The sequence below is a fragment of the Muntiacus reevesi genome, chromosome 1 (assembly GCF_963930625.1).
Source record: "Muntiacus reevesi chromosome 1, mMunRee1.1, whole genome shotgun sequence".
Classification (NCBI taxonomy): domain Eukaryota; kingdom Metazoa; phylum Chordata; class Mammalia; order Artiodactyla; family Cervidae; genus Muntiacus; species Muntiacus reevesi.
Genome location: NC_089249.1, coordinates 148,553,959 through 148,580,063, shown reverse-complemented (window position 1 = coordinate 148,580,063; position 26,105 = coordinate 148,553,959). Strand labels below are relative to the sequence as shown.

General features: G+C 38.5%; 1 protein-coding gene across 3 annotated transcripts in view; it reads left to right on the top strand.

Annotated features, from left to right (window-relative positions):
* Positions 1 to 1,931: 1,931 nt before the first annotated feature.
* PRKAA2 (protein kinase AMP-activated catalytic subunit alpha 2) overlaps positions 1,932 to 26,105 on the top strand; it is a 66,819-nt gene continuing 42,645 nt past the window's right edge. For 2 of the 3 annotated variants that reach the window (XR_010660008.1, XM_065912126.1), the window contains exon 1: positions 1,932 to 2,081. Coding sequence is in view for 1 of the 3 variants with exons in the window: in XM_065912126.1 (XP_065768198.1) it covers positions 1,988 to 2,081 (94 nt within the window). In the remaining 2 variants the exon portion in view is untranslated. The remainder of the gene's footprint in view (positions 2,082 to 26,105) is intronic. The other variant, XM_065912131.1, reaches the window with a different exon arrangement.

The following is a 26,105-nucleotide window of genomic DNA, read 5'->3' as shown; positions in this document are numbered from 1 at the left end:
GATCATAGTTATGTGGCATATAATAATTAAAGTTTAATTATCCACCAATAGTTAAGACAGTGCAGAATGCTTTAAAATTTCTTTATAGGCTGTCTTCATAAAGCTTCAAGAAAGCAATCTAATAGTCTTTAACATCTTTTACTGGGATGTTAAAACAAGTGACACATTCATCTTATTTCTCAAAAGCAGAACAGATATTTTTTCTTACTTGAATAAAAACCGAAGGAGTGATCCTTAACCAAATACCAGTATCAAAATAACTGTCTATTTTCCCCCAATTGCCAGCTAGGTAGAGTGATTCTTAAATGATACTTCTTGTCAGCAAGAAAGATGATCCCAAGAATGAACAGAAATAGCCTCTGTTCAACAGCTGTGATGTCTATAATTTATAAGCCATGATCATCTCTCATCAGATTGGCTTGGTGTGCAGAATAGATGCAAGTTTTCCATTTGCATATTCATCACTTCTCAGAAAAGGAACTTTTGTTACGTCTTATCCTTTTTAATACATTTCTCTCTTTACGTATAAATAATGCAATGAGACTATTTGAGGAATGTGACCTTGAAACTCTACCGTCATACACAAAGGTAAAAGATGTTCAACTAATCCTTAAACATTTATTCCCAATAGGCAAATGATTTTTAAGCATTGAAAGACAGGCAACACTGGAAACCAAGAGACTGAGGAACAAAAGAAAGAAGAAAAGAGAGGAGAAGGGAGGGCAGGAGGAGGAAGCCATAATCACTGTACTTACTGTATCTTAGCAGTTTTCAAGGCTCTGCCTGCTTCTAGTTTCCTCTCACCGTTTCCTCACTCCCCCTTCAATCTTTACCTTTAATTTGTGCTCTTACATTGCCCTTGTTCCTTAGGTAGCTTACCCCCCAAGCTCACTACGTTCAGTTTCCCTCTTCAATTTCTTTCACTAGTTCCCTCTTGTGCCGCTCTCCCACAATTTCTATGCTATATATACTTGATTAGTCCTGTCTGACTCTTTTGCGACCCCATGGACTGCAGCCCACCAGGCTCCTCTGTCTATGGGAATTCCCAGGCAACACTGCCGGAGTGGATTGCCATTTCCTTTTCCCTGGGATCTTCTCAACCCAGGGATCGAACCCGTCTTCTAGGTGGATTCTTTACCACTGAGCCGCCTAGAAAGCCCATATATTTATGTAAGTATGTCTAAAATACAGTTGAGCAAATATTGGGACTGATCGGAGAACTTTGTGCAAACTAGTCAGAACCGGGAGCTCTAGAGGAGAGGGTCTGTCCTCCATAACTGAGAATTAGACGGTACGTGAAGGAGGACCAGTGAAGCCAGGACAGAGTTGGCTTTTTCTGTTTGTGCCGTGGTGACCTGTATGAAAACAGTCCGTGACTCCAAAAACTTCCTTGTGACTCTCCTCCGACTGACCTTCGATCACGGCCCTTCCGCACTGCCGCCAGCGCTGACTTCCCTCAGACCCACACGCGGCTCTTCACGCCTCTCTCTCCCTACACCCCAGGCCTGTTTCTCTTCTCCAGGTTCTATTAATACTTCCACCTCTTTCCACTCGCCAAGGTTCGGCCCAAATCTCGCCCTCTCATTTCCACTCTGACAGGCTCTGCTCGCGGGCCCCCTAGCCCGGCTCCCACCCCGGGGCCCCTCCTCCAGGTAGCGAGGTGACATCCATCCCCCACCCCGCTCCGCGCACACCTGTGGGCCTCCGACCTCCCCCGCACCCAGCGCCCACCCTCCCTCCACCGCGCCCCCAGGGCCCTGCCCCGGGCCCACGCCGGCCTAACGCCCGCCCACTGGGCCTCGGCGCGCACACGCCCACGCCCCGACCCCGACCTGCTCGCGTCCCCCTTCCCCCCGCCCCGCCCCGCCCCGCCTGGTCCCCAAGTGTCGGCCCCCGCCCCCCGCGGGCCCGCTGCACTGTGGGTAGGCGGCGGCGGCCGCCGCACACAGGATCCCGCGGCGGCGGAGCGAGGCTGCGCGCGCCGAACATGGCTGAGAAGCAGAAGCACGACGGGCGGGTGAAGATCGGCCACTACGTGCTGGGCGACACGCTGGGCGTCGGCACCTTCGGCAAAGTGAAGAGTTGAGTACGCCGCGCCTCGCGGGAGGCCGAGCCCCGGAGTCCGGGGGCGCCGGGCCGCGAGCGGGCAGCGGGTGGCGGGGCCTGGCGGCAGGTGGAGCGGCCGCGCCCGGGCCGCGCGGAACCTGGGGACCCAGAGAAGGCAGTGGGTATCGCTTCGCCCCGCGGCAGCGGCGGGGCCCCGGCGAGGGGGCTCGGGCGGGGGCGTCGCGGGGTCCTGGGACTGGCGTCCAGCAGGCTTCTACCGCCCGACCTCAGTGCCCCCCTCTGAAAGCCGGAGACTGGGCTGCTGGGCGAGATGCCTTTCCGCTGGGAGGCTGTAAGGATAGGGCTGGGGAATGACCCACGGTCCTGATGGTGGAGTTCCCATTTCGTGCCAGGTGTCCCGTTAGGTGCTTCACGTGTGATTCCAGCAGGTGCCCGAAATCTCCGCCTTTAACGTGAGAAAATGGGGACCCCCTAGGAGGGACGTGTTCAAGGTCACACCGAAATTGGCAGAACCGGGATGAAGGTCTAAAATGTCCTCCAGTTTTGGCCAGGCTGGGAAGTCCTGCTGTCTGGATTCTTGCGTTCTCCGTGACTCTGGATTAGTGGGGCTGGTAGTCTAGGGGGGGATCCCGGGGCGCGAGGTAGGTGGGTCTTTCTGCTGGCCGTGGGAAACGCTGGGATGCAGCTGGGTTGGGTCAGGGCTTAGTTAGAACTGGGAGCTCTGAAGTTTGGTTGGTGTGTGTAAAATGGTTCTAGGAAGGCTTCTAGGATGGAGGGAGAGGAAAAAGGGACTTTGGTGTTGAATCTTGGAGGATGTAGGGATGAGGCCAGAACTGCTAAGACATACTCTGCTGAGCTCTGTATTCTTAGGTGATGGGATCCCATTTTGGGTGTAGAAAAACAGGCTGCTTTTATTTATTTATTTTTTTTACTGGCTACTAGTTAAGTATTGAACTTTCGTGTTTTTCTTGTTAATAAGAGTCATGTGGGATTAATTAACTTGTCCTCTGTCCAGAACTAGAACCAACTTATTAAAAATACTTCTTTGGGTTGTTCCTTTTTTCTTTTTTCGTTTTGCTGGGAAAATGTTGGGTAGGCAGCTTGAAGATTTTATTGAGGCCTCTATTCCCTTAAAAAATCATAGTGAAGAAATTTTAAGTTTTTAAAATGAGAGTAAATTACAATTTTGTGTTAGTTTCTTCTCTATGACATTGTGAATCAGCTACAAGTATACAGGTATTCCCTCCTTCTTGAGCCTCCCTCCCACCCTGCTAGGTCATCACAGAGCACCCAGCTGAGTTCTCTGTGCCATACCTTAGCTTCCCACTAGCTAGCTGTTTTAATGTATATATCAATCCTACTCTTTCAGTTCGTCCAAAAACCCTATTTTAACCCTGAATCCAGGCTGTAAGTGGATAGAAGAGACTCGTTCATTCGGATGGCAGGGATCAGCTTTTATTTGCTTGCACACGTCTGATACCCTTTCTTTTGTTCAGTAAACACTTACTGAGTGACTACAGTGAACCAGGCACTATTCTAGGTAATGGGGACACCCTGGGAACAAAATCAGTAAAATTTTCATTTTGTGGTGCTTATGTTCTAGTAGGGGAAGAGACTAATCACTATGTATATGTGTGTGTGTGTGTGTGTGTGTGTGTGTGTGTGTGTGTAGTATTTCTAGTGCTGTGAAGAAAAATGAATCAGAGTTTCGTGCAGTTAGTAATTTTCAGTAAGATTGTCAGGCATGGCCTTACTGATAGGCTGGTATTTGTGTAAAGACCTCAGGTTTGTAAAATCCGTTAACGTCCTGTGAGGGCTGTGAAGTCCTGGCTTAGGTTTGCAAGACCTCATAAAGTGGTAAGTGAAGAGAATATATTTAGAGTGAATATATGAAGATTCAGGAACTGGATTCATGCTGTGACATTACTAAGGACTACTGTGTTTTGATGTTATACACTCAAGTCTTCACCATCTAGGCATGTTCACTTTCCAGGTTATGTAATGTATACTGTTCCTTTTCAAATTGTGTTAAAAATTGTTATTTTTAAAAAAATTCTTGTGTAATCTGATCATTTGGCCCATTGTCACAGGACAGCTTAAATCTCTTTTTGTATATATCCTTGAACTGCTTCTAGGCGCTGACTTAAAATATAAACCAACAGAAGGTACTTGGATTTATGAGAAATCCTTTTCCTGGAAGACTCCTTCCCAGTTAGCAACCAACTGGGGTGATTTCCTAACACTGCCTGAGCTCCTCTCCAAAGTTAGGCAGTGCTCCCCCATCCAAAGTTAGAATCAGTACAACTGCTTAATAAAAATTATGTAAGTTGCAGCAGTCTAAACTTACTCATTTACAGTGGACCCTTGAACAGCATGAGTTTGAACTTCAGAGGCCTACTTTTACAACAGATTACTTTTTTCCTCTAAATAAATACTGCAGTATTATACAGCCAGTTTGGTTGAATCCTAAAATGTGGAACCATGAATACTGAGGGTTGAATATAAGGTTATACACAAGTTTTCAACTTCCTGGGGTCCAGTGCCCCTAACTCCAGTGTTGTTCAAGGGTCCATTGTAATTCTTTAAGGGACTAGAAACAAAAGCACGTTTATTTTTAAACACAACTTTTTTTCAAGCATATTTAACATATAAAAGTCACCCATTCTAAATGTATCATGCGTAGTACAAGTCAGTGATTTTTAGTGACTTTATTGAATGGTACAACCATTGTATAGATTTATAACATTTTCATCACCACAATAAAATCCCTCATGCCATTTATAGTTAACCCTTAGCTCTAGAAAACTGTTAATCTGTTTTCTGTCTGAATAAATATGCTTTCTCTGGACATTTCTTATAAATGAGATCATTGAATATGAAGTCTATCATGTCTGACTCCTTTAACAAGGCTTTTGATGTTGATGCATGACACAGCATGGTTCCTTTTCATTGCTGAATAATATTCTACCTCATGAAAATGCCACATTTTGCCTATGCAGTCACCTGTTGATGACCTCTGTTTTCAGTTTGGGACTATTACAGATAATGCCACCACAAATGTTGTATGCGAGTCTTTGTTGTGGATATATGTTGTCATATATATTGGGTAGATAGCTAAGAGTAGAATTGTTGGCTTGTATCATAATTTTATTTTTATCTGTTGGAGTTACTGCACACTTTTCCAAAGTGGTTGTACCGTTTTACAATCCCACCAATAATGTATGAGCATTCCTGTTTCTCCAAATCCTCACTGACATTTGTTTATTGTCTTCTTAAAACTCTTCTGGTAGGTGTGAAATGGTAACTCATTGGGGTTTCAATTTGTGCTTTCCTAGTGATGATACTGAACATCTTTTCATGTACTGAATAACCATTTGTGTATCTTGGGTGAAATGTCTTTTCATATCTTTAGTTCATTTGTTGGATTGGTTAAGGTGAGTTTATAAGAATTTTTTTTATAAATTCTGGATACAAGTCCCTTATTGCAAATATTTTCTTCACGTCAGTTGTCTGACATGTATAAGTGTTTTGAATTTTTATGAGGTCCTGCTTATTGACTATTTCCTTTTATGGATGATGCTTTTGGTGTTATATTTAAGAAATCTTTGCTTTGGGTTTCAAGGATTTCTTCACATTTTTTTTTTAAATAGAGGTTTATTGTTTTAGCTCTTATGTTTATATCTAGGACTCACTTTGAGTTAACATTTGAGTATGGCCTAAGTTGAGATTCTAAGGTCAACTTTTTGAATATGGATATCCAATTGTTCCAGGACCGTTTATTGAAAATACTTACATTGAAAAAAGAAAGAAAATACTTACATTTTGATTTGCTATTGATTTAGACTTTATAAATTTAATTTCTACTAAAAAACAGTAGTAGATGGTTTAGTTTTATATAGCTATAAAAACATGGAAATGGAGAAGTGCTGAATATTTTATGTGCCTTCTCTCTTTAGCTATTATGTTATTTACAGATATTGAAAATTTAACTTCAGTTGTTGATGTATCAATTTACAGATCAAAGTTAGGTACAACGAACAAAAATGGAAATAACTAGTTTTCACTTAATAGCATTTGTTTACAGCTACTTTTAAAAACATGGAAATCCTTCTAATTGTTGATAAATAATTGAAACCTTATTTAAAATATTGAGTTGATTTTTCTCCATTGTTCTAGTGTAAGAGTACTAGGGGAGTGCTTATGGAAACAGATTATGTTGGCTGTCAGAGTTTGAAGTAGTGCATTTTATCTACTTGAATGTTTTTCTTTGTATTGTTTTGGTTCTTACTCTTTCCCAGGTAAGGTATAACTGCTGTTTAAGAGCTCTTATAATTAGACTTGCTTAGTTCTTACCTAAATAATGTCAGTCATAGAAATTCTAGAAGAATAGATCTTGTGTATGTGTTTTACAAAGACCAGCTGAAGAAAAAAAGTGTTTTAAATATAATGGTAATTATATTTTAAAAAGAAGCTTGTATTTTCAGGGTGAGAACTGACATATTTGATTTATGAAATCATTATTCTTCATTAGAATTGTGCACCATAGGATCAGTTCAGTTCACTCGCTCAATCATGTCTGACTCTTTGCAACCCCATGGACTGCAGCACACCAGGCTTCCCATCCATCACCAGCTCCCAGAGCTTGCTCAAACTCATATCCATCAAGTTGGTGATGCCATCCAACCATCTCATAGGATGCTTTCAGTCAAAGTAGCCTTTTCTAGTCAGAAAGGTCTCATCAAGGCTTTGTTTTTGTTGTTTCGAATAGTTATGTGAATGGCTCACAGAATTGACTTTCAAGAAATTAAGTAAATATTTTATTGAGTCTTCACTTCTGTGTAAGATAACAGGAAAGATAAGCAAATGTAGAGCTTGTTTTCAGTTGTTCAATTGTATCCGGCTCTTCGCAGCTCCATGGACTGTAGCCTGCCGGATTCTTCTGTCCATGGAAATTTTCAGGGAAGAATATTAGAGTGGGTTGCCATTTCCTCCTCTAGGGGATCTTCTCAACCCAGGGACTGAACTCCTGTCTCCTGAATTGGCAGGCGGATTCTTTACTACTATTCCACCTGGGAAGCCCTAGAAATATAAATACCAAGTCCTAAGTGATAAATTAGATCTCAGACAACTACGGTCAGTTGGTGGACCTCAGAGTTATACCTGTGGTATTTCTGGCCCACACTGGCATTGTTTTTGACCCTCATGTAGTGTTAAGTCCTTTGAACTGCAATGAGATCAAACCAGTCCATCCTGAAGAAAACCAGTCCTGAATATTTATTGGAGGAAGTGATGCTGAAACTGAAGCTCCATTACTTTGGCCACCTGATGTGAAGAACTGACATTGGAAAAGACCCTGATACTGGGAAAGATTGAAGGCAGGAGAAGAAGGGGACAACAGAGGAGGAGATGGTTGGATGGCATCACGGACTCGATGGACATGAGTTTGAGCAAGCTTCAGGAGTTGGTGATGGACAGGGAAGCCTGGCATGTTGCAGTTCATGGGGTCTCAAAGAATTGGACACGACTGAGCAACTTGAACTGAACTGTAGTGTCAAGGCCCTAAAGAATACTTGAAACCTCTCTGGGCTTTGTTTTCTTCTTCTCCTTAGCAACAACACTGGAATGTGAAATTTATTTACAACTGATTTTTAGAGATTTAATTTCAAAATATGGATAAGTTTAATTGTTCCTTCTGGCTTAGTGTAAGTTTGAATTACTGAAGACCAGACCTGAAATAAAGATGTAATGTAAAACAAAAGAAAAGGGAAACATATTTGTAACAATTTAGTGATAAAAGCTACAACTTGATTAAGTTGATACTAGAAGAGTTGACTCAATTGGAAAAGACCCTGATGCTGGGACGGATTAGGGGCAGGAGTAGAAGGGGACGACAGAATGAGATGGTCGGATGGCATCACCGACTTGATGGACATGGGTTTGAGTAAACTCCATGAGTTGGTGATGGACAGGGAGGCCTGGCGTGCTGCAATTCATGGGGTCGCAAAGAGTCGGACATGACTGAGCGACTAAACTGACTGACTGATGTTTACTATATATGCACTTGGTTTTATTTATTCCCCAAAGTAATCCTGGATTTGGTATTATCTCCATTTTGCAAATGTAGATATTGAGAATTAGATACTTTAATTTGCCTAAGGTCGCAGTGCTAGTAAGTTGCAGAAGTGGCAAATTTAGGGTTCTCTGATGCAAATCTGTCCCACTCTTTGCGACCCAATGGACTGTAGCCTGCTAGGCTCCTCTGTCCATGGGGAGTCTCCAGGCAAGAATACTGGAGTGGGTTGCCGTTCCCTTGTCCAGAGGGTCTTCCCCATCCAGGGATCGAACCCCTGTCTCATAAGTCTCCTGCATTGGCAGGCAGGTAAATTACATATGGATGATTAAAAATTATATTTTCATATAAATTTTATGCTTGTGTATCAATCCATTCCATTTTTTATATGATAAATTTATTGAATTCTGACACTTTTAACCCAGATTTCTTTAAAATACCAGGTATTTCAGGGTTCCCCCATCCCCATTATGAACATAACTTTGACTAAAGATTGTCAGTGGCCTTCAGTAACCAGACTAAAGAGAATTTGTTAAAAATAACGATGTCCTAGGATGAAGGAACATTGGTTTTGGAAGGCATTAGCTGGGGATTTTCATTTCATGTTACTGCCAGTTATATGAATTTGGGAAACCATTAAACTTCCTTGAGCTTTGGTAAAATGACAATAACAATACTTGGCTACCTACATTCTAGGTTTTTTTTAAGGATTACATGAATTGAGGCACATAAAATGGCTTAAGAGAAAACGAGTTACTTTACAGAGAGATGGCTGTTGTGGAGATGACTAGATACATGGCCATTTCGAGTGAACCCTGTGCCCTGTGTGAGGCGTTATTAATAGTAAATGTTTACTGATTGCGATTCTGATTGCAACATTGAGACTTAACTTTAATAATTTGCCCCAATTGTTTTGGTTGCCTACATTGGAAGGTTCCTAATGATTAACTCATTTGTGCTATATGATATTTAGTTTTTAGTGTTTATATTAAAAATCCAGTATCTTTTTGGGTTAAGTCATGAAATGTGTTTTTTCACAAATATGGAAAATGAATAAAATAAGAATGAAATGGGAATAACTGTTGATGTTCATATAAATTGCTAGCTGAACTGGTTTTACTTCTGAAAATATGTAATTCTAAACAGCTGTTGAGCAATACTTCCAACTAATGAAGCTATATATTTTCTGAAATACTAGACTGTTAATGTTGGAATGAAAATGAATTCATCATCTTTCTTAAATAATCAAGTAAATAGTGTGCTATTTAGGGTTTTTTGCACCTGATTTATCTTATTTTTATGATCTCAGTGTTTTGTCCTTAATGCTGAATGGATTTTGTTCATTTTGTGTAATGGATTGATTCTTGAAAGACACTTTTCCATAGGAAACAATGTTATAAATGATGGACAGATTCAGAGGAAGTCCACAAAGACAGGATGTTATACAGTATAGAGAATACTGGATTTAGAAGGCCTCCTGTGTGGAAGTTTGCTGTTACAAGTCAAAGTAACTTGATCTCTGAAAAAGGGAATAAGACTTATATGTTCTTTTATACTTTTGAGAGTAATACAGGAGAAAATGTAGGTGAAAATTACAAGTACTTAACTTTTATGTACTTGTATACTTGGACCCTATTATGGCCTTAAACCTGTAATTAGCTGAACTCTGAGAATAATCTGTGATCTGGTTCTGAGATCAGGATTTATTTGATGTTGAGAAGAAAGGGTTTACTATGTTCTGTTTTATTTCTCTCTGGCCTTTTTTCATATTTCATTTGTGTATGTTTATTAATCTAATTCTCCAGACACTGCTCACTTATCACCCTCTTCTGTATACCATGTATATGTATGCAATGTCTATATGCAAACAGGTAACAGATATCTATTCCAGGTCTCATGGTAGTGATCACAGAACTCTTGGATAAAGGAGGCAAAGCTGGGGAAGGGAGGAGAATGTGAGCGGCAGCTGGCAGTTTTTCTGTGTAGTTTGTTGTCAAGGTTCTATTGGAGTAGAACCAAAATAATACACGCAGTTAATTTTTTTCAAACTTCGTAAATGCAGAGCTAAAATGCTCTGAGCTAAAAATGCCTTTCTGCACTCTTTCTTCACACATATCTATGTGAGTTAGAAAGGATTTTTGTAGTTGATCATATACTGAGGAACTTACTTCAATTCCGTGGACTTTCTCCCTTTCCCATGCTGACACAGCACTGATTTATCTAGTTGTATTTTTTTTTTAATGTGCCAAAATAGTCACTTACCTTGTAGTCCATGTTAGCTTTTCTTAAAGTGTTTGTACTGCTTTGTAGTGATTATACTGTTGCATTTACTCTTCTGAGATTCTTGTGGTTTCCTTAATGATAGGGAAAGTACTTTATAGAGAAAGTAGTTAATATTTTGAAGCCAGGTAGATAATTTAATTGGATCTAACAGAAGATCTAATCTCAAATGAGAAAGTGCGTGGCAGAAGACCCCTAAAATATTGAATTGTGTTATGAAAGTGAGAGCCAGTCTCCCTGGTGTGTTTATTAGTTGCAAATGTAAGAGAAAACACATTGAATCAGGTTAAATAGATTTTTATCTATTATTTAGACCATTGAAATGCATATGCAAAGCAGTGTGTTTATTTTGAAATGTGGCAACCTTTTTATTTTTAGTATAGTGTTATTAAGGAAAGAATTTGAGGCAGCTCTTATCTCTGCTAATAATAGAAACCTGCACCCCTTCAAGGGAACAGTATTCTTGCTTAAGTGGTGTCTTATGGTTGACAGTGTTTGCCTCTGATAAATTTTACTGTATTTCTTTCGGTAGTGCTTTTATTTTTTAAGTGTTAATAATCCTTTTTTAAATTTGCCCTTAGTTTATTTAAGCGGCTTTTATAGAATCATCAAATCTTGCTATAACATCTCTTATCCTGAATGTTAGTGTATTAATTTATTGAAATACTTTTTTGGGAATCTTTATTCTTCATATTATTTTGTATTTACATTTTATGCACTATTAAAAACATAGTGAGCAATATATTCTCATTTAATCTCTCAATTTCTAAATTATAAATTAGTTATAAGATGGTTATATAGCTATCATAATTGAAAATAATGGAATTAAAGTTTTAAGTGTGCCATAATTTTTTTTCTAAAGTCTTACTTTACTTGATAAATACCATAAATATTATTTAATTTTTGTTTTTAATGTGTTGGAGCATAACTTGATACCATATGTATTCCATAATTGAGTTGAGTTCTGCCAGACTTAGTTAATGAGATAATAGAACCAATTATATCTTAAGGACCTACCATGTTTAGTCATACAAGATTTTAAGCAAACTGTTTATGTCATTGTCAAAAATGTGGCAATGATACTACAAATTGGGAGTATCTGGAAAGAAGGAAGAGGGAAATATTCAAAACAGAATTTACTTAAATGATTCTTCTCTCATGTTTGAATTCTATGTCATCTTTGTACCTGAAAGTGGGTGGATTGGAATGCAGAAAAGGCTGTGGAGTGAGGGAATGTTGCCAGCGGGTCTGCAGTGGGCCAGCACAGACCTTTTTTGGCAAAGGAGGTGGAGGGTGATGGTGGTGAGTGGGGGTCTGCCCAGCTGTGCATGCCGCAGCTGGAGGGACCTGTTGCTTTCTCTGTGGAGAGTGCTCAGTGACTGGAGAGAGTGAAAGGAAAGAGAAAAGGGCAAAGAGAACTGAAAGAAAGCATCTCCTGTCCATTGGGCCTATGATTCTGGCCATAGGACTACCCATGGTCTGGTGGGACCCTCACCCCAAACTTGGGGATCCCTCTACTAGGTTGTGGCACACCCAAAGCCCAAAGATTAACATACATCTCCTCCAATGTGCCACCAGCTACCCTCTCCTATTTTCTCTGCCAACTTATGTTTGTTGTTGATGCACATTCCCAACACCCAACCTTGTACTGGTAAGAGAAATGAAAAATAATAATAATAATAACCTGTGCTATACCACAACCTTCTGGAAAACAAAAGGAAGACTTCTAATTGCCAACCTACTGAATTGTTAAGAGTAAAGTAAGCAAAACCTTGCCTAAATAAAGAAAAATCTTTGCTACTTCAAATGTGAGAGCAAAGTCTCATTTCATCAAGCACCATGGGAAAATATCATTTAATCTTGTTATCACAAGAAGAAAGTGACAGTTTTCCCACAGCCAAACCCAAAGACCTGGAATATTGTGATCTAACTGATAAAGAGTTGAAAATAGCTATTAAAATGAAATTCAGTGAGCTGCAGGAAAACTTAGGCAATACGGTGATCTCAGGAATAAAATTAATAAATGGAAGGAGTGCTTTACCCAAGCGACTGAAATTCTAAAAAGAAACCAAACAAATTATGGAGCTAAAGAACTCAATAAATGAGATTAAGAATTACAATGCAATGGAAATAGAGCAGATCACATGGAAGAATTAGCAAGCTCAAGGGCAGGGATCTAGAGATGATTCAGATGGCAGAGAGAGAAAGAGAAATAAGATTTTTTAAAAGTGAAGAAATTGCAAAAACTCTCTGACTTCATCTGGTGAGCCAAAGGAAGAAGAGAGGGAAAAGGGAGCAGAGTGTGTGTTAAAGAAACCATAGCTGAGAACTTTCCAAACCTGTAGAAGGAACTGGATATACACATTCACAAAGCTAATAGAACCTCTACTTATTTAAACACAAAAGGACATTCTCCAAGACATATTAAAACTGATAAAAGTTAATGATAACTTTAAAGACTGCAAGGAATAATAGTAACCTACAGAGTTACCCTCATTAGGCTATCAGCAGATTTATTAGGAGAAACTCTGTAGGCTAGGAGAGAGTGGAATGAAATATTCAAAATGTTGAAAGATAAAAGCTGCAACCAAGAATACTCAATCTGGCAAAATTATTCTTCATATATGAAGGAGAAATATGGGCTTTCCCAGACAAAAACTGAGTTAATCACTGATAGACCCACTTTACAGGAAATGTTGAAAAGAGCTCTTCAACTTAAAAGTGCACAAAAGATAGAAGTATACAACTCTGATTATGATGATAGAAAAGAAACTTTTTGCAATAATATATTTAATATTTTTAATATAATTTAATATTTAATATATTTATCCTAATTATAGCACAGAAATGAAAGGAAATGAAGTATAGCTACCACAACTTGTAATCACATCATAAGAAAGGTAACTTGTGATGTCAAAAATGTAAAAAGGAAAGAGCTAAAGAATGGAACCTTTATAGGCAAATGAAGATAAGTTTCTATCAGCAGAAAAATAACTGTTTCATCTATGAAAAGTTTTATATAAATTTCATGGTAACCATAAAAAAATCTAGAGTGGAGAATGAAATATTTTTTAAAAATGGGAGACTGAGAAAATCACTATGAAAAACCACCAACTTACAAAGGTAGACAGAAACAGAAGAAGAAATAGTGGAGCAGTAAAATAATAAAAGATAAAGGACAATATGGCATTAGTATGTTCTTACATGTCAAATAGTCACCCTAAATGTAAATGCATTGAATTCACCAATCCAAAGGCACAGAGTGACTGGATGGATTAAAAAAAAACAAGACCCAATTATATGTGTTCTACAGAAACTTTTTAGCTTTAAAGACACAGTATGGCTCAAAGGAAAGGATGGATGATGATATTTCAAGTAATTGGAAACCAAAAGGTGAGCATAACCACACATATCAGACAAAGTAGACTTCAAGTCAAAAAGTACAATGAGACAAAAAGGGTCATTGTATAATGATAAAGGGATCAGTGTATCAAGAGATTATGTGCTCAGTTACTCAGTCGTGTCTGACTCTTTGTGATCCCATGAACTGTATGCTGCTAGGCTCCTCTGTCCATAGTATTTTCTAGGCAAGAATACTGGAGTGGGTTGCCATTTCCCTACAATCATAAGTATGTATGCTCCCAACTGCAGATGATGACTGCAGCTATTAAATTAAAAGACACTTGTTCCTTGGAAGAAGAGCTATGACAAATCTAGCCACTGTATTAAAAAGTAGAGACATCACTTTGCCAACAAAGGTCCATCTAGTCAATGCTATGGTTTTTCCAGTAGTCATGTGCGGAAGTGAGAGTTGAACCATAAAGAAGGCTGAGCAGCAAAGAATTGACACTTGAATCGTGGTGCTAGAGAAGACTCTTGAGAGCCCCTTGGACTTCATGGAGATCAAACCAATCAATCCTAAAGGAAATCAGTCCTGAATATTTGTTGGAAGACTGATGCTGAAACTGAAGCTCCAGTACTTTGGCCACCTGATGCGAACAGCCAACTCACTAGAAAAGATCCTGATGCTGGGAAAGATTGAGGGCAGGAGGAGAAGGGGGTGACAGAGAATGGTTAGATGACATTACTGACTCAATGAGCATGAGTTTGAGCAAGCTCTGAGAGGTAGTAAAGGACAGGGAAGCCTTGTGTGCTGCAGTTCATGGAGTCACAGAGTCAGACACGACTGAACAACAACAGTTACACGTGTATTAAGAAATTAGATCTCAAACAAGCCACCTAACTTAATACCTCAAGGAATTCAAAACAGAAGAGCAAATTAAGCCCAAGGTTAGTAGAAGGAAGGAAATAATAAAAATCAGAAGGCAAATCAATGAAATAGTGACCAGAAAAACAACAGAAAGGATCAGTGGAACAAAGAGGTGGTTCTTTGAAAAAAATAAAAATTGACAAACCTTTAGCTGAACTAAGGAAAAAAAAGAAAGACTCAAATAAGTAAAATTAGAAAAGAAAAGGAGACATTGCAACTGACTACAGAAATACAGACTCATAAGAGAATATTATGAATAACATGCCAACAAATTGTATAACCTAGAAGGAACTGATGCATTTCTGGAAACACAGAATGTACCAAGACTGAAAAGGACATCTTTTTGTTGTTGTTGTTGTTTTGGGGTATTAGTTCTAAGAGGTCTTGTAGGTCTTCATAGAACTGTTCATCTTCTTCAGCATTTCTGGTCGGGGCATAGACTTGGATTACTGTGATATTGAATGATTTGCCTTGGAAACAAACAGAGATCATTCTGTCATTTTGGAGACTGCATCCAAGTACTGAATTTCGGACTCTTTTGTTGACTATGATGGCTACTCCATTTCTTCTAAGGGATTCTTGCCCACAGTAGTAGATATAATGACCATCTGAGTTAAATTCACCCATTTCAGTTAGCTGATTCCTAAAATGTTGACGTTCACTCTTGCCATCATCTGTTTGACCACTTCCAATTTGCCTTGATTCATGACCCAACAGTCCAGGTTCCTGTGCAATATTGCTCTGTACAGCATTGGACCTTGCCTCCATCACCAGTCACATCCACAACTATGTATTGTTTTTGCTTTGGCTCCATCTCTTCATTCTTTCTGGAGTTATTTCTCCACTGATCTCCAGTAGCATATTGGGCACCTACTGACCTGAGGAGTTCATCTTTCAGTGTCTTATCTTTGCCTTTTCATACTGTTTATGGGAAAGGTCCCTCTAGTCAAGGCTATGGTTTCTCCAGTAGTCATGTATGGATGTGAGAGTTGAACTATAAAGAAATCTGAGAGCTGATGCTTTTGAACTGTGGTGTTGAAGAAAACTCTTGAGAGTCCCTTGGACTTCAAGGAGATCCAACCAGTCCATCCTAAAGGAAGTCAGTCGAATATTCATTAGAAGGACTGATGTTGAAGCTGAAACTCCAATACTTCGGCCACCTGATGCGAAGAGCTGACTCATTTGAAAAGACCCTGATGCTGGGAAAGATTGAGGGCAGGAGGAGAAGGGGATGACAGAGGATGAGGTGGTTGGATGGCATCATCGACTCAATGGACATGAGTTGGAGTAAACTGTGGGGGTTGGTGATGGACAGGGATGCCTGGCATACTGCAGTCCATGGGGTCACAAAGAGTCTGACACAGCTGAGCGACTGAACTAACTGACTGACTGACCAAGACTGAATCAGTACTGGAATTTTAGCTAGAGCAATTAGACAAGACAAAGAAAAAGCATCCAAATTTCTTGTGGAAGGATGACCTTAGGTTTACCTTCTTTTGAAAGTTTCTCTCGCACATATACCAAGATAAATGTGCTATTTCAGTTCTGTTACCAACCAGCAGTATTTATGGTGAAAATTATCTGTGATTGGTGAATTACATCTGGGCTGAGAGGATTAAGGAAACACATATTTCACCCTAAGGATCTACATCACTGCCTTATTGTTTCACTAGCATAAAATTTGTAGGGAAATAGACCTCCAACTCCCCTTTATGGCGTCTCTTCTAACTCATTGCACCCTTTGTGCAGGGATTAGAAGCTGCATGCATGGGCTATTATTTCATGTGGTTACTGTTTGAAATTTACGAATGCTCTGAGTCTGTGTGGTTGATTAAGGGTCTGGGAAGCAGCAACTGGATATTTTAAGGACTCTGGATAAAGATGTGTTTGATTTTTGTCATACTGACAGGCTATATTTCCAATGCTAAGTCCTTCCAAAGAGCTAAGTAAAATTGGTGATAAGATGACTACCTGTTGTGTCCTGTGAGTTTGAATGTTATTTTGAACCCAGTACTACCGATGATCATTCTGAAAGAGGAAGGGAGAGGGAGGAGGGCAGAGGGAGGATAACAGGGCATCCTCTGTCATCCCGTTCTCCTCGCGCCTTCAGTCTTTCCCAGCATCAGGGTCTTTTCAAATGAGTCGTCTCTTCGCATCAGGTGGCCGAAGTATTGAAGTTTCAGCTTCAACCTATAATTTTGTACTCAATATTTGAAGAAATAGTAGGAGAAAACTTTTCAAAGCTGATGAACACATCAAGCCACAGATTCAGAAGATGTATGAACCATAAGCAGAATAAATACAAGAAAACCATTCATAGGTATATCATTGGAAAATGGGTTAAGATTGTTTGGTTTTTTTCCCTTGAGACTTTCCTATACTGGAGTGGACTTCAGTGTATGCAGAGATGGGGGAAAATGTTAAGGGAACATCTTAAAAGTAGCCAGAGGATAAAAAATGCATATTATTTTCCAAGGAATGAAAATAAGCTGATTTTTTAACCAAAAACAATGAAAGCAAGGAAATAGTGGAGTGAGATCTTTAGAGAGGTGAAACAATCGAACTGCCAACCTATAATTTTGTACTCAACAAAAATATTCTTCAAAAATAAAGACATAATATGTTTTCAGGTAAGGATAAACTGAGAGGGTATGTCTAGAATATGTCTATGGAACATAAAATTATGTTAAATAAATATGTTCAACAACAGAGATTATTCAGTTGGGGGCTTTGAAGGGGAGATGTCTGAAGGCAGGAAATGAAAGGGGAGTAAACAGGAGGGAGACAAAGCATGGAAAATAAGATACACGGGAAGAGAGGAGACGCGTAAGGACAAGAGTTGGGAAGATAAGAGGGGGTGATTTAAGAAGCTTTGGGAATGTTTCTGGATTCTGTTTTTCATCTGGAGTGATTACATACGTGAACATTTTTTCAAATCTTTTATCTCTGACCTGAATGCTAATAGTTGATTAGCCAAAAAGTTTGAATCTTCCCCCAAAATCTTACGGAAAAACCCAAATGAACTTTTAGCCAACCCAGTACTTTGTCCATCAGTTTTAAATAATCTCTTCTATACTGGAAAACTTTTTTGCCTGGCTCTGTGTAGATACTTCATCTTAAATGATTCTATAAAAAGTTGATTCTCCTGTGAAATTCTTGATTAACTTAAGCTTTAAAGAAGTACTTTAAATTTATAATCCAAGCCAACATGTTTTTAAAAATGAAGCAGAATACAGAATATCATCATCAGTAATCAGTTCTCAAAGGTAGATTTAGAACATGTGTGTGCTCAGTCACTCTAGTTGTGTCCAATTCTTTGCGACCCTATGAACTGCAGTCTACCATGCTTCTCTATCCATGCGATTCTCCAGCCAAGAATCCTAGAGTGGATTGCCATGTCTTCCTGCAGGGGATCTTCCTAATCCAGGGTTTGAACCCTCATCTCAATGTCTTATGCATTGGCAAGTGGATTCTTTATCACTAGCGCCACTTGGGAAAACTTGCTTTAGAATAGTCTTTGCTTAAAAAAGGGCTTCCCCAGTGGCTCAGATGGTAGAGAATCTGCCTGCAATGTGGGGTACCTGGGTTGGATCTCTGGGATGGAAAGATCCCCTGGAGAAGGGAAAGACTACCCACTCCAATATTCTTGCCTGGAGAATTCCACGGACAGATGACCTGGCAGGCTATATAGTCCATGGGGTTGTAAAGAGTCGGACATGACTGAGTGTAAACTTTCACTTTATTATTGATCACTTTGCTTAAAAAAAAAAAATCACATCCTCAGGCCTTTCCTGATCTATTTAAAATAATTTTCCCACCTTAACCCCAGTCATTCTTGTTATTTCCAGTACTCAGCATGATTTTCATTTTTTGTCATTATATCACCATTATATCTTGTTTGTTTATTGTTTATATTCTCCTCCAGAATGCAAGTTTCATTTATACCTGCATTTTCAGCATTTAGAGCAGTGGCTAGCACACATTAGACACTCAGAAAATATTTCTTGAATGAATGAACAAATGAATGTTCAGGCCAACAGGGAGTAAAAATAATTAAGAGAAAAAGGTCTATGAGTTTGTTCTCTCAGTAAAATGTTATATATTGTATAATGGGATTGTTTCAGTCCATGTTCTATTTTCTTGAAATTAGGTAGTCAACTTTCATATGTTCTGATCCATATGAAAGGCCACAGCCCTATTCCAGCCTCCATTTTACCTGAATATATCAATTCTTCCTTAATTTTTCTTACTCCATCCCTTCACTGTGCCCAAATTTCTCAGCTGAAATGCTGGACGTAAAAGGATAAACATGCAAGGAAGCACTCTTGATGTGTTGTAATTAAGAGAACCTGGTTATTGGAAAGTGAAGTAATATGAGTTTTGAGCTTGTGTGTTAGAGGCAGATGAACCATTTTGTTCCTCATTGTTCTTTAATTCTAGTTTCTTTGTCTGTAAACTTGTAATGTTTACTTCTAGAGTTCTGGGGAATAAATAAGATTTGTATATAATGTGATCATAGTACTTGCTTAATCAGTGCTATATCAAAACAGGAAGTCTTTTGCTTCCTGTTCAGAACTGTCCTTCATAGAATTTTACAGGACTTTCAGGGAAAGGAAATTTGGAGAGCAATGAATTGTTTTGTCTTACCACAGGTGAAGAAGAAAGGAGGCTTGTGTTATTTTGGCAGAAGTCTGGTGACAGTAGGGGTCAGGACAAGTGTGCAGTCAGCTTACTGTCTTGGTTCCCAGAGTGATGACTCTTGATACAATGAGTAAGGGGTGGCTGATGCCGCCTCACGGCCCTGCTTGCTGGCACGTGGTGTCCCTTGGCTTGTAAAGCCTAGGCAGGTAGAGTGTCATCCAAACATTCTTTCTTAACTTTTTAAATTGAATTGTACCATATGTGTGAAGCAGTACATATATTCTAAATGATTTCTTACATAAATCCTCAGTGAATTTTCACAGACTGAACGTACCCATGTAACTACTACTTAAAAGCACGAAAAATGGCCAGTTTCCCACAAGCCCCCACTTTGTGTCCCAGTTTAGTTACTGTTTCCATCTTCTGCCCCCATCAAAGGTCACCACTATCCGTGGATTATAGTTTTATCTGTTTTTGAACTTCATAGAAATATAGGCATATCTGTCTCATTTATTTCACTTGAGGTTTTGTTTGTGAGATTTACATACATCATTTGTATGTAGTTGTAATTCATTTATTCCCATTGCTGTATAGTATTACATTAAGGCTATACGTTATATATACTGTATGATAAGAATATAACTCAAATTATACATATTATACAGTATGTTTGTAACCTTTACAACAGAATGACATTTTGACAGTTCTTTCCTCTGCTTGAGCCTCAAAGACAAATAGATTGTAATTTAGACCTAAAATATACAATAGTTTTTTAATTGTTCCTTTATTCAATTTTAATAAAGGATTTCTATAAGAATTTTAGTAAAATTTTAATAAAGCTTAGATTTGTTTCTTTACTTCATTAGATATATTAATGTTCTAAATTATATGATTAAAATTGAATGAAGTATTTAAATGAATTAATAAGGAGTAATGTATAGGAAGAGAAGTGTTTCAAGTTATTTTTCATAAAATTATAGGATCTGTGCTTCTGGTAAAAAATGCTTGACTTCAGTGGAGGTGATACTGGACATTTGAAAATGTATAGTCTTTGTGCAAAACAATCATGTATTTACAGTTCCATAATACAGTTATATAAAATCCTGGGTCTTGTGTATCAAGAAAAGCTGGAAAGCCGCCAGAAAATGGCAACTAAAGTCAAGAGGCTAGAGTGGCTCAAAAGACTTACACCCTTTAGTGTGGAGTGATTTTGGGGGTGTAATTGGAAAACTCTTAGACTTTGAAGGGGAATTAGACTTGATCTAGTTCAACCTGTTACTTAGTGCAGGAATTTATTGTATGATGATCTTGACTAATGGCTGAGCTTTCTCTGATTGGATATCGGATGATGCATGCCTCTGAGTTTTAATCCTGATGCTGCTCCTTCATAGTTGAACGTCTGTGGGCAAATTCTTAACCTCTCTGTGCCCCATTGTCTTGGATTATCATTTATTTCCGGCCTTGGCAATAGGAAAACCCTACAGGGGGCCTGACCTCCAATCTCTTCCCCCTGTAGTACTGAGAGATGAACTGAAAAAATCGATAGATGTCAGTGTTACACATCCTGTCAAAAAAGTATACTCAGGATACAGTAGTAATATTAAAAAAGAAATTTTCAGTGGCTTGAATGGTGAGAAAGGTGGAGATGAGAGGGGCTTCATGGAGCAGATGACTCTGTTAGTTGAAAGAATTTGTACTGATTATTCCCAGTTCTGCTCCCAGAACAATATAAAACAGTTTCACTCTTCTGTATAACAGTTGTTCACCTTATCAAAAGTAAAATTCTAAAAGGATACATGGGGTAAGTCTAGCTGTTTCAGTTGCTTTAGAGAGAATTTTGTATAATTAGGCTAGACTTCGGGGAAAACAAAATGGACCACTGAGTGATAATTTTGTAGAATCTCTTAATCCATGAAGTTGCATGAGCTCTAAGTTGTAGTTCATTTCCATTAGTTCACGGATGGCAGTTCAGCAAAATTGGAAATTTAAAATAAGTTAACACATTTTGCATATTATTCTGTTTTAGTTCCACACATAAGGAATGCGATATAATATTTCTCCTCTGACTGACTTCACTCAGTATGACAGTCTCTAGGTCCATCCATGTTGCTGCAAATGGCATTATTTCATTCTTTTTTAACGGACAAGTAATATTCCATTGTAGATACATACCACTTCTTTATCCATTCCTCTGCCGATGAGCATTTTATGAATGAACTTACAAACAGAAAGAGACTCACAGAGGAGTTCCTGATTGCTGAGGGGAAGGGGGACTTAGGGAGTTTGGGATGGACATGTTCATACTGCTATATTTAAAATGGATAACTAACAAGGACCTATTGTATAGCATATGGAATTCTGGCCAGTGTTATGTTGCAGCCTGGATGGGAGGGTAGTTGGAGGAGAATGGATAAATGTGTGTGTTGACTGAGTCCCTGAGCTGTTCACGTGAAACTTTCACAACATTGTTAAACAGCTATACCCCGATACAAAATAAAAAGTTTAAAAAAATATTCTAGACAGGGTATTATTGAGACTCAGCTGTGAATGACAGGAATTTTTCAAAATAAGAACAGCTTAAACAAGACAGTATTTTACTCTCTTTTAACAGTCTGAGCAGGTAGTTCCAGGCTTCAGGAAGGTGGAAGGATCTGAAGAAGCTGCTGCTAGGGACATTTCTGCTGGCATGTCATTGGCCAGAGCATGCACATGGCCATATCTAGTTACAGGAGATTCTGGAGTCAGTCTCTACTTTAGGTGGATATATGTTCAGGTGTAATTTGGGAGTCATGTCTGGGAAGGAAGACTGGAATAGATATTGGGGAACACCTCGCGATGTGACAGAATTTGTTCACCACTTACATCCCAAGTGCTTGTAACTGCGCTTGACACAGAGTGCACCCTAGTAGGCGTTCGTTCAATAGCTGTTCCGTGGACGAGTGCTCTTTGTTGCTTCTGTCAAACTAGATATTGACCTGGATATTTATATACATGATATACACGATAAATAGTGGCAGATTTGTTCGCCCTTGGTTTTTAAAAATGTGTTGCTTTTTTCATCTATGTTCTTTCTTCATGATTAAGGTATCCCTAAGAGTTTCCATGTAGATTTGCTACCATACAGAATCCTTTATTGCTGATGTTTCTTCTCACTAAAACTTGGAAACCTATTGAATCTCTCTTAGCATGTGTCTTTGATCAGCGTAGTCCTACCATGTGAATTGTGCTCAGTAAATGTATTTAGATTGAATAAATGAATGTTGCTGTGCTCCATTATGTCTGACTCTTTAGGACCCTATGGAGTGTAGCCCACCAGGCTTCTCTATCCATGGGATTTTCCTGACAGGAATTCTGGAGTGGGTTGCCAATCCTTCTCCAGTGGATCTTCCCAACCCAGGGATCAAACCTGCATCTCCTACAGTGCAGGTGGATTCTTTACCACTGAACCACTGGGGGAAACCCAAATGGATGTTCAATGCTAATGAATCCAAACCTTCCTTCTCAGTTATTTCCCTAGAAAAGTTTACCACTGTAATACACATAAAAGAAATTCTTGGTCTTAAATCTGTTTATATTACAAGATTTTAAGAAATATTCATTCAGCTTTCTGGTGGGATGTGATTATGAGAGAACTATCTATCTAATTATCACTAAGTACTAATTCACTTAAGTTATAAGGTAATAGAGGCTATTGTATTTCAGCAAAAAAAGGGGGCAATCTTAATGCATTTGAATCTTTTGACCGCAAATAACCAATTGGCTTATCATTGTGCTTAACTCTTTCAAGGGACGGTGCCATTTCTTTCCTTTTGTTTCTTTCTTTACTGGAGTATGGTTGGTTCACGGTGTTGTGTTAATTTCAGTGTACAGCACAGTGATTTAGTTATATTAACGCATATATTCCTTTCTTCAGATTCCTTTGTCATTTAGGTTATCATGGAATATTGAGTAGATTTCCCTGTGCTATATATTAGTTCCTTGCTGGTTGTCTATCTTATATATGGTAGTATGTGTATGTTAACCCCAAGCTCCTGATTTATCCCTCCCTGCCAGGTTTCCCTTTGATAACTGTAAGTTTGTTTTAGTATCTATAGATCTTTTTCTGTTTTGTGAATAAGTTCATTTATGTCATTAAGAAATTAGGTTCCACATATGAGTGATATCATATGATATTTGTCTTTTCCTGTCTGACTTACTTCATTTAGTGTGATAATCTCTAGGTCCATCCATGTTGCTGCACATGGCATTATATTCTTCTTTTTTATGGCTTAGTAATATTCCACTGTATATATTTACCACATTTTTATCCATTCCTCTGTTGATGAACACTTAGATGTCTTTCATGTCTTGGCTGCAGTGAACATTGGGGTGCATGTATCTTTTCTAATTTTCTTTCCCGCAGATATATAGAGTGGGAATTGTTGTGTCATATGGTAGTTCTATTTTTAGTTTTATAAGGGACCTCCATACTGTTCTCCATAGTTGTACCAATTTACATTCCCACCAGCAGTGTAAGAGGGTTCTCCTTTCTCCACACCCTTTCCAGTGTTTATTATTTGTAGACATTTTGATGATGATGACTATTCTGATCAGTGTGAGGTAATACCTCATTGTAGTTTTCATACACATTTCTCTGATAAAGAGTGATATTGAGTACCTTTTCATGTGCTTTTTGTCCATCTCTATGTCTTATTTGGAGAAGTGTCTATTTAGATCTTCTGCCCATTTATAAAAACTTTTTTTTCATATTAAGCTGCATGAGCTGTTTATATTTTGTAGATTAATCCCATGTCCATCACATCATTTGCAAATATTCCCTCCCATTGTCTTTTGTTGGTGGTTTCCTTTGCTGTGCAGAAGCAGTTAAATTTAATAGGTCCCATTTACTTATTTTTGCTTTTATTTTAGTTTCTCGACAATGTGGATCAAAGAAGATTTTCTTATGATTTATGCCAAAGAATGTTCTGCCTATGTTTTACTGTAAGAGTTTTATAGTGCTCAGTCTTACATTTAGGTATTTGACCCATTTTGAGGTTTTTTTGTCAATGATACAAGCAAATTTTCTGCTTTCATTCTCTTGCTTGAAGCTGTCCAGTTTTCCCAGCACCACTTATTGAAGAGATTGTCTTTTTTCCATTGTATTCTTTTGCCTCTTTGACATAGATTAATTGACTATAGGTGCATGGGCATATTTTTGGATTTTCTGTGCTGTTCTTTTGATCTGTATTTCTGGGTTTTTTGCTGCCAGTATCATACTGTTTTGATTCCTGTAGCCTTGTAGTATAGTCTGAAGTCAGGGAGCCTGATTCCTCCAGCTCCATTTTCCTTTCTGAAGATTGCTTTGGCTGTTCAAGACCTTTTGTGTTTCTATAAAAATTTAAAATTTTCTGCTATTTCTGTGAAAAATGCCATTATGCCATTGGTAATTTGATAGAGATTGCATTGAATCTCTAGGTTGCCTTGGGCAGTGTAGTCATTTTGACAATATTGATATTTCCAATCCTAGCACATAGTATATCTTTGCAGCTGTTTACATCATCCTCGATTTATTTCATCTGTATCTTATGATTTACATACTACAAGTCTTTTGTCTCCTTAGGTAGATTTATTATTAGATATTTTATTCTTTTTGATGCAGTGATAAATTGTATTGTTTCCTTAATTTCTCTTTTTAATCTTTTGTTGTTACTGTATAGGAATGCAACAGATTTCTGTGTATTAGTTTTGTATCCTGCAACTTTATGAATTCTAGTAGTGTTCTGGTAGCATCTTTAGGATTTTTTATGTATTGTATCATATCATCTGCATACAGTGACAGTTTTACTTCTTTTCCAATTTGGATTTCTTTTATTTCTTTTTCTCCTTTGATTGTTGTGGCCAGGACTTCCAAAACTATTGAATAAAAGTGGCAACAGTGGACACACTTGTCTTGTTCCTCATCTTAGAGGAAATGCCTTCAGATTTTCATCATTGAGAATGATGTTAGCTCTGGGTTTGTCATATATGGCCTTTATTATGTTGAGGTAAGTTTGCTCTGTGCTCACTTTCTGGAGAATTTTTTTCATTTCTTGAATTTTTTTGAAAGCTTTTTCTGCATCTATTAAGATGATCATACAGTTTTTATTCTTCAGTTTGTTAATGTTGTGTATCACACTGATTGATTTTCATATATTGAAGAATCTTGCATTCCTGGGATAAATCCCCCTTGATCATGTTGTTTGATCCTTTTAATGTATTGCTGGATTTGATTTGCTAGTATTTTGTTCAGGATTTTTGAATCTATTTTCATCAGTGATAGCCTTCAATTTTTCTCTTTATTTTGGTGGCATCTTTTTCTGGTTTTGATATCTGGGTGTTGGTGGCCTCATAGAATGAGATTGGGAGTGATCCTTCCCTTGAAATTTTTTGGAAGAGTTTCTGAAAGATAGGTGTTAACTCTTCTCTAAATGTTTGGTAGAATTAGCCTGTGAAGTCTTCTGGTCCTGGACATTTATTTGCTGGAAGATTTTTTTTTTTTAACTTTTTATTTTGTTTTGGAGTATAGCTGATTAACAATGCTGTGACAGTTTCAGGTGGGTGACAAAGGGTCTCAGCTACACACACACACACACATACACACACGAACATCCATTCTAGTTCCTGGTGCCATGTAGTAGGTCTTTGTTGGTTATCCATTTTAAATATAGCAGTATGTACAGTGCTATTTCTTCCTCTCTTAACTATTCCATCCTCCCATCTTCCCCCAGCAACCATAAGTTCATTCTCTAAGTCTGTGAG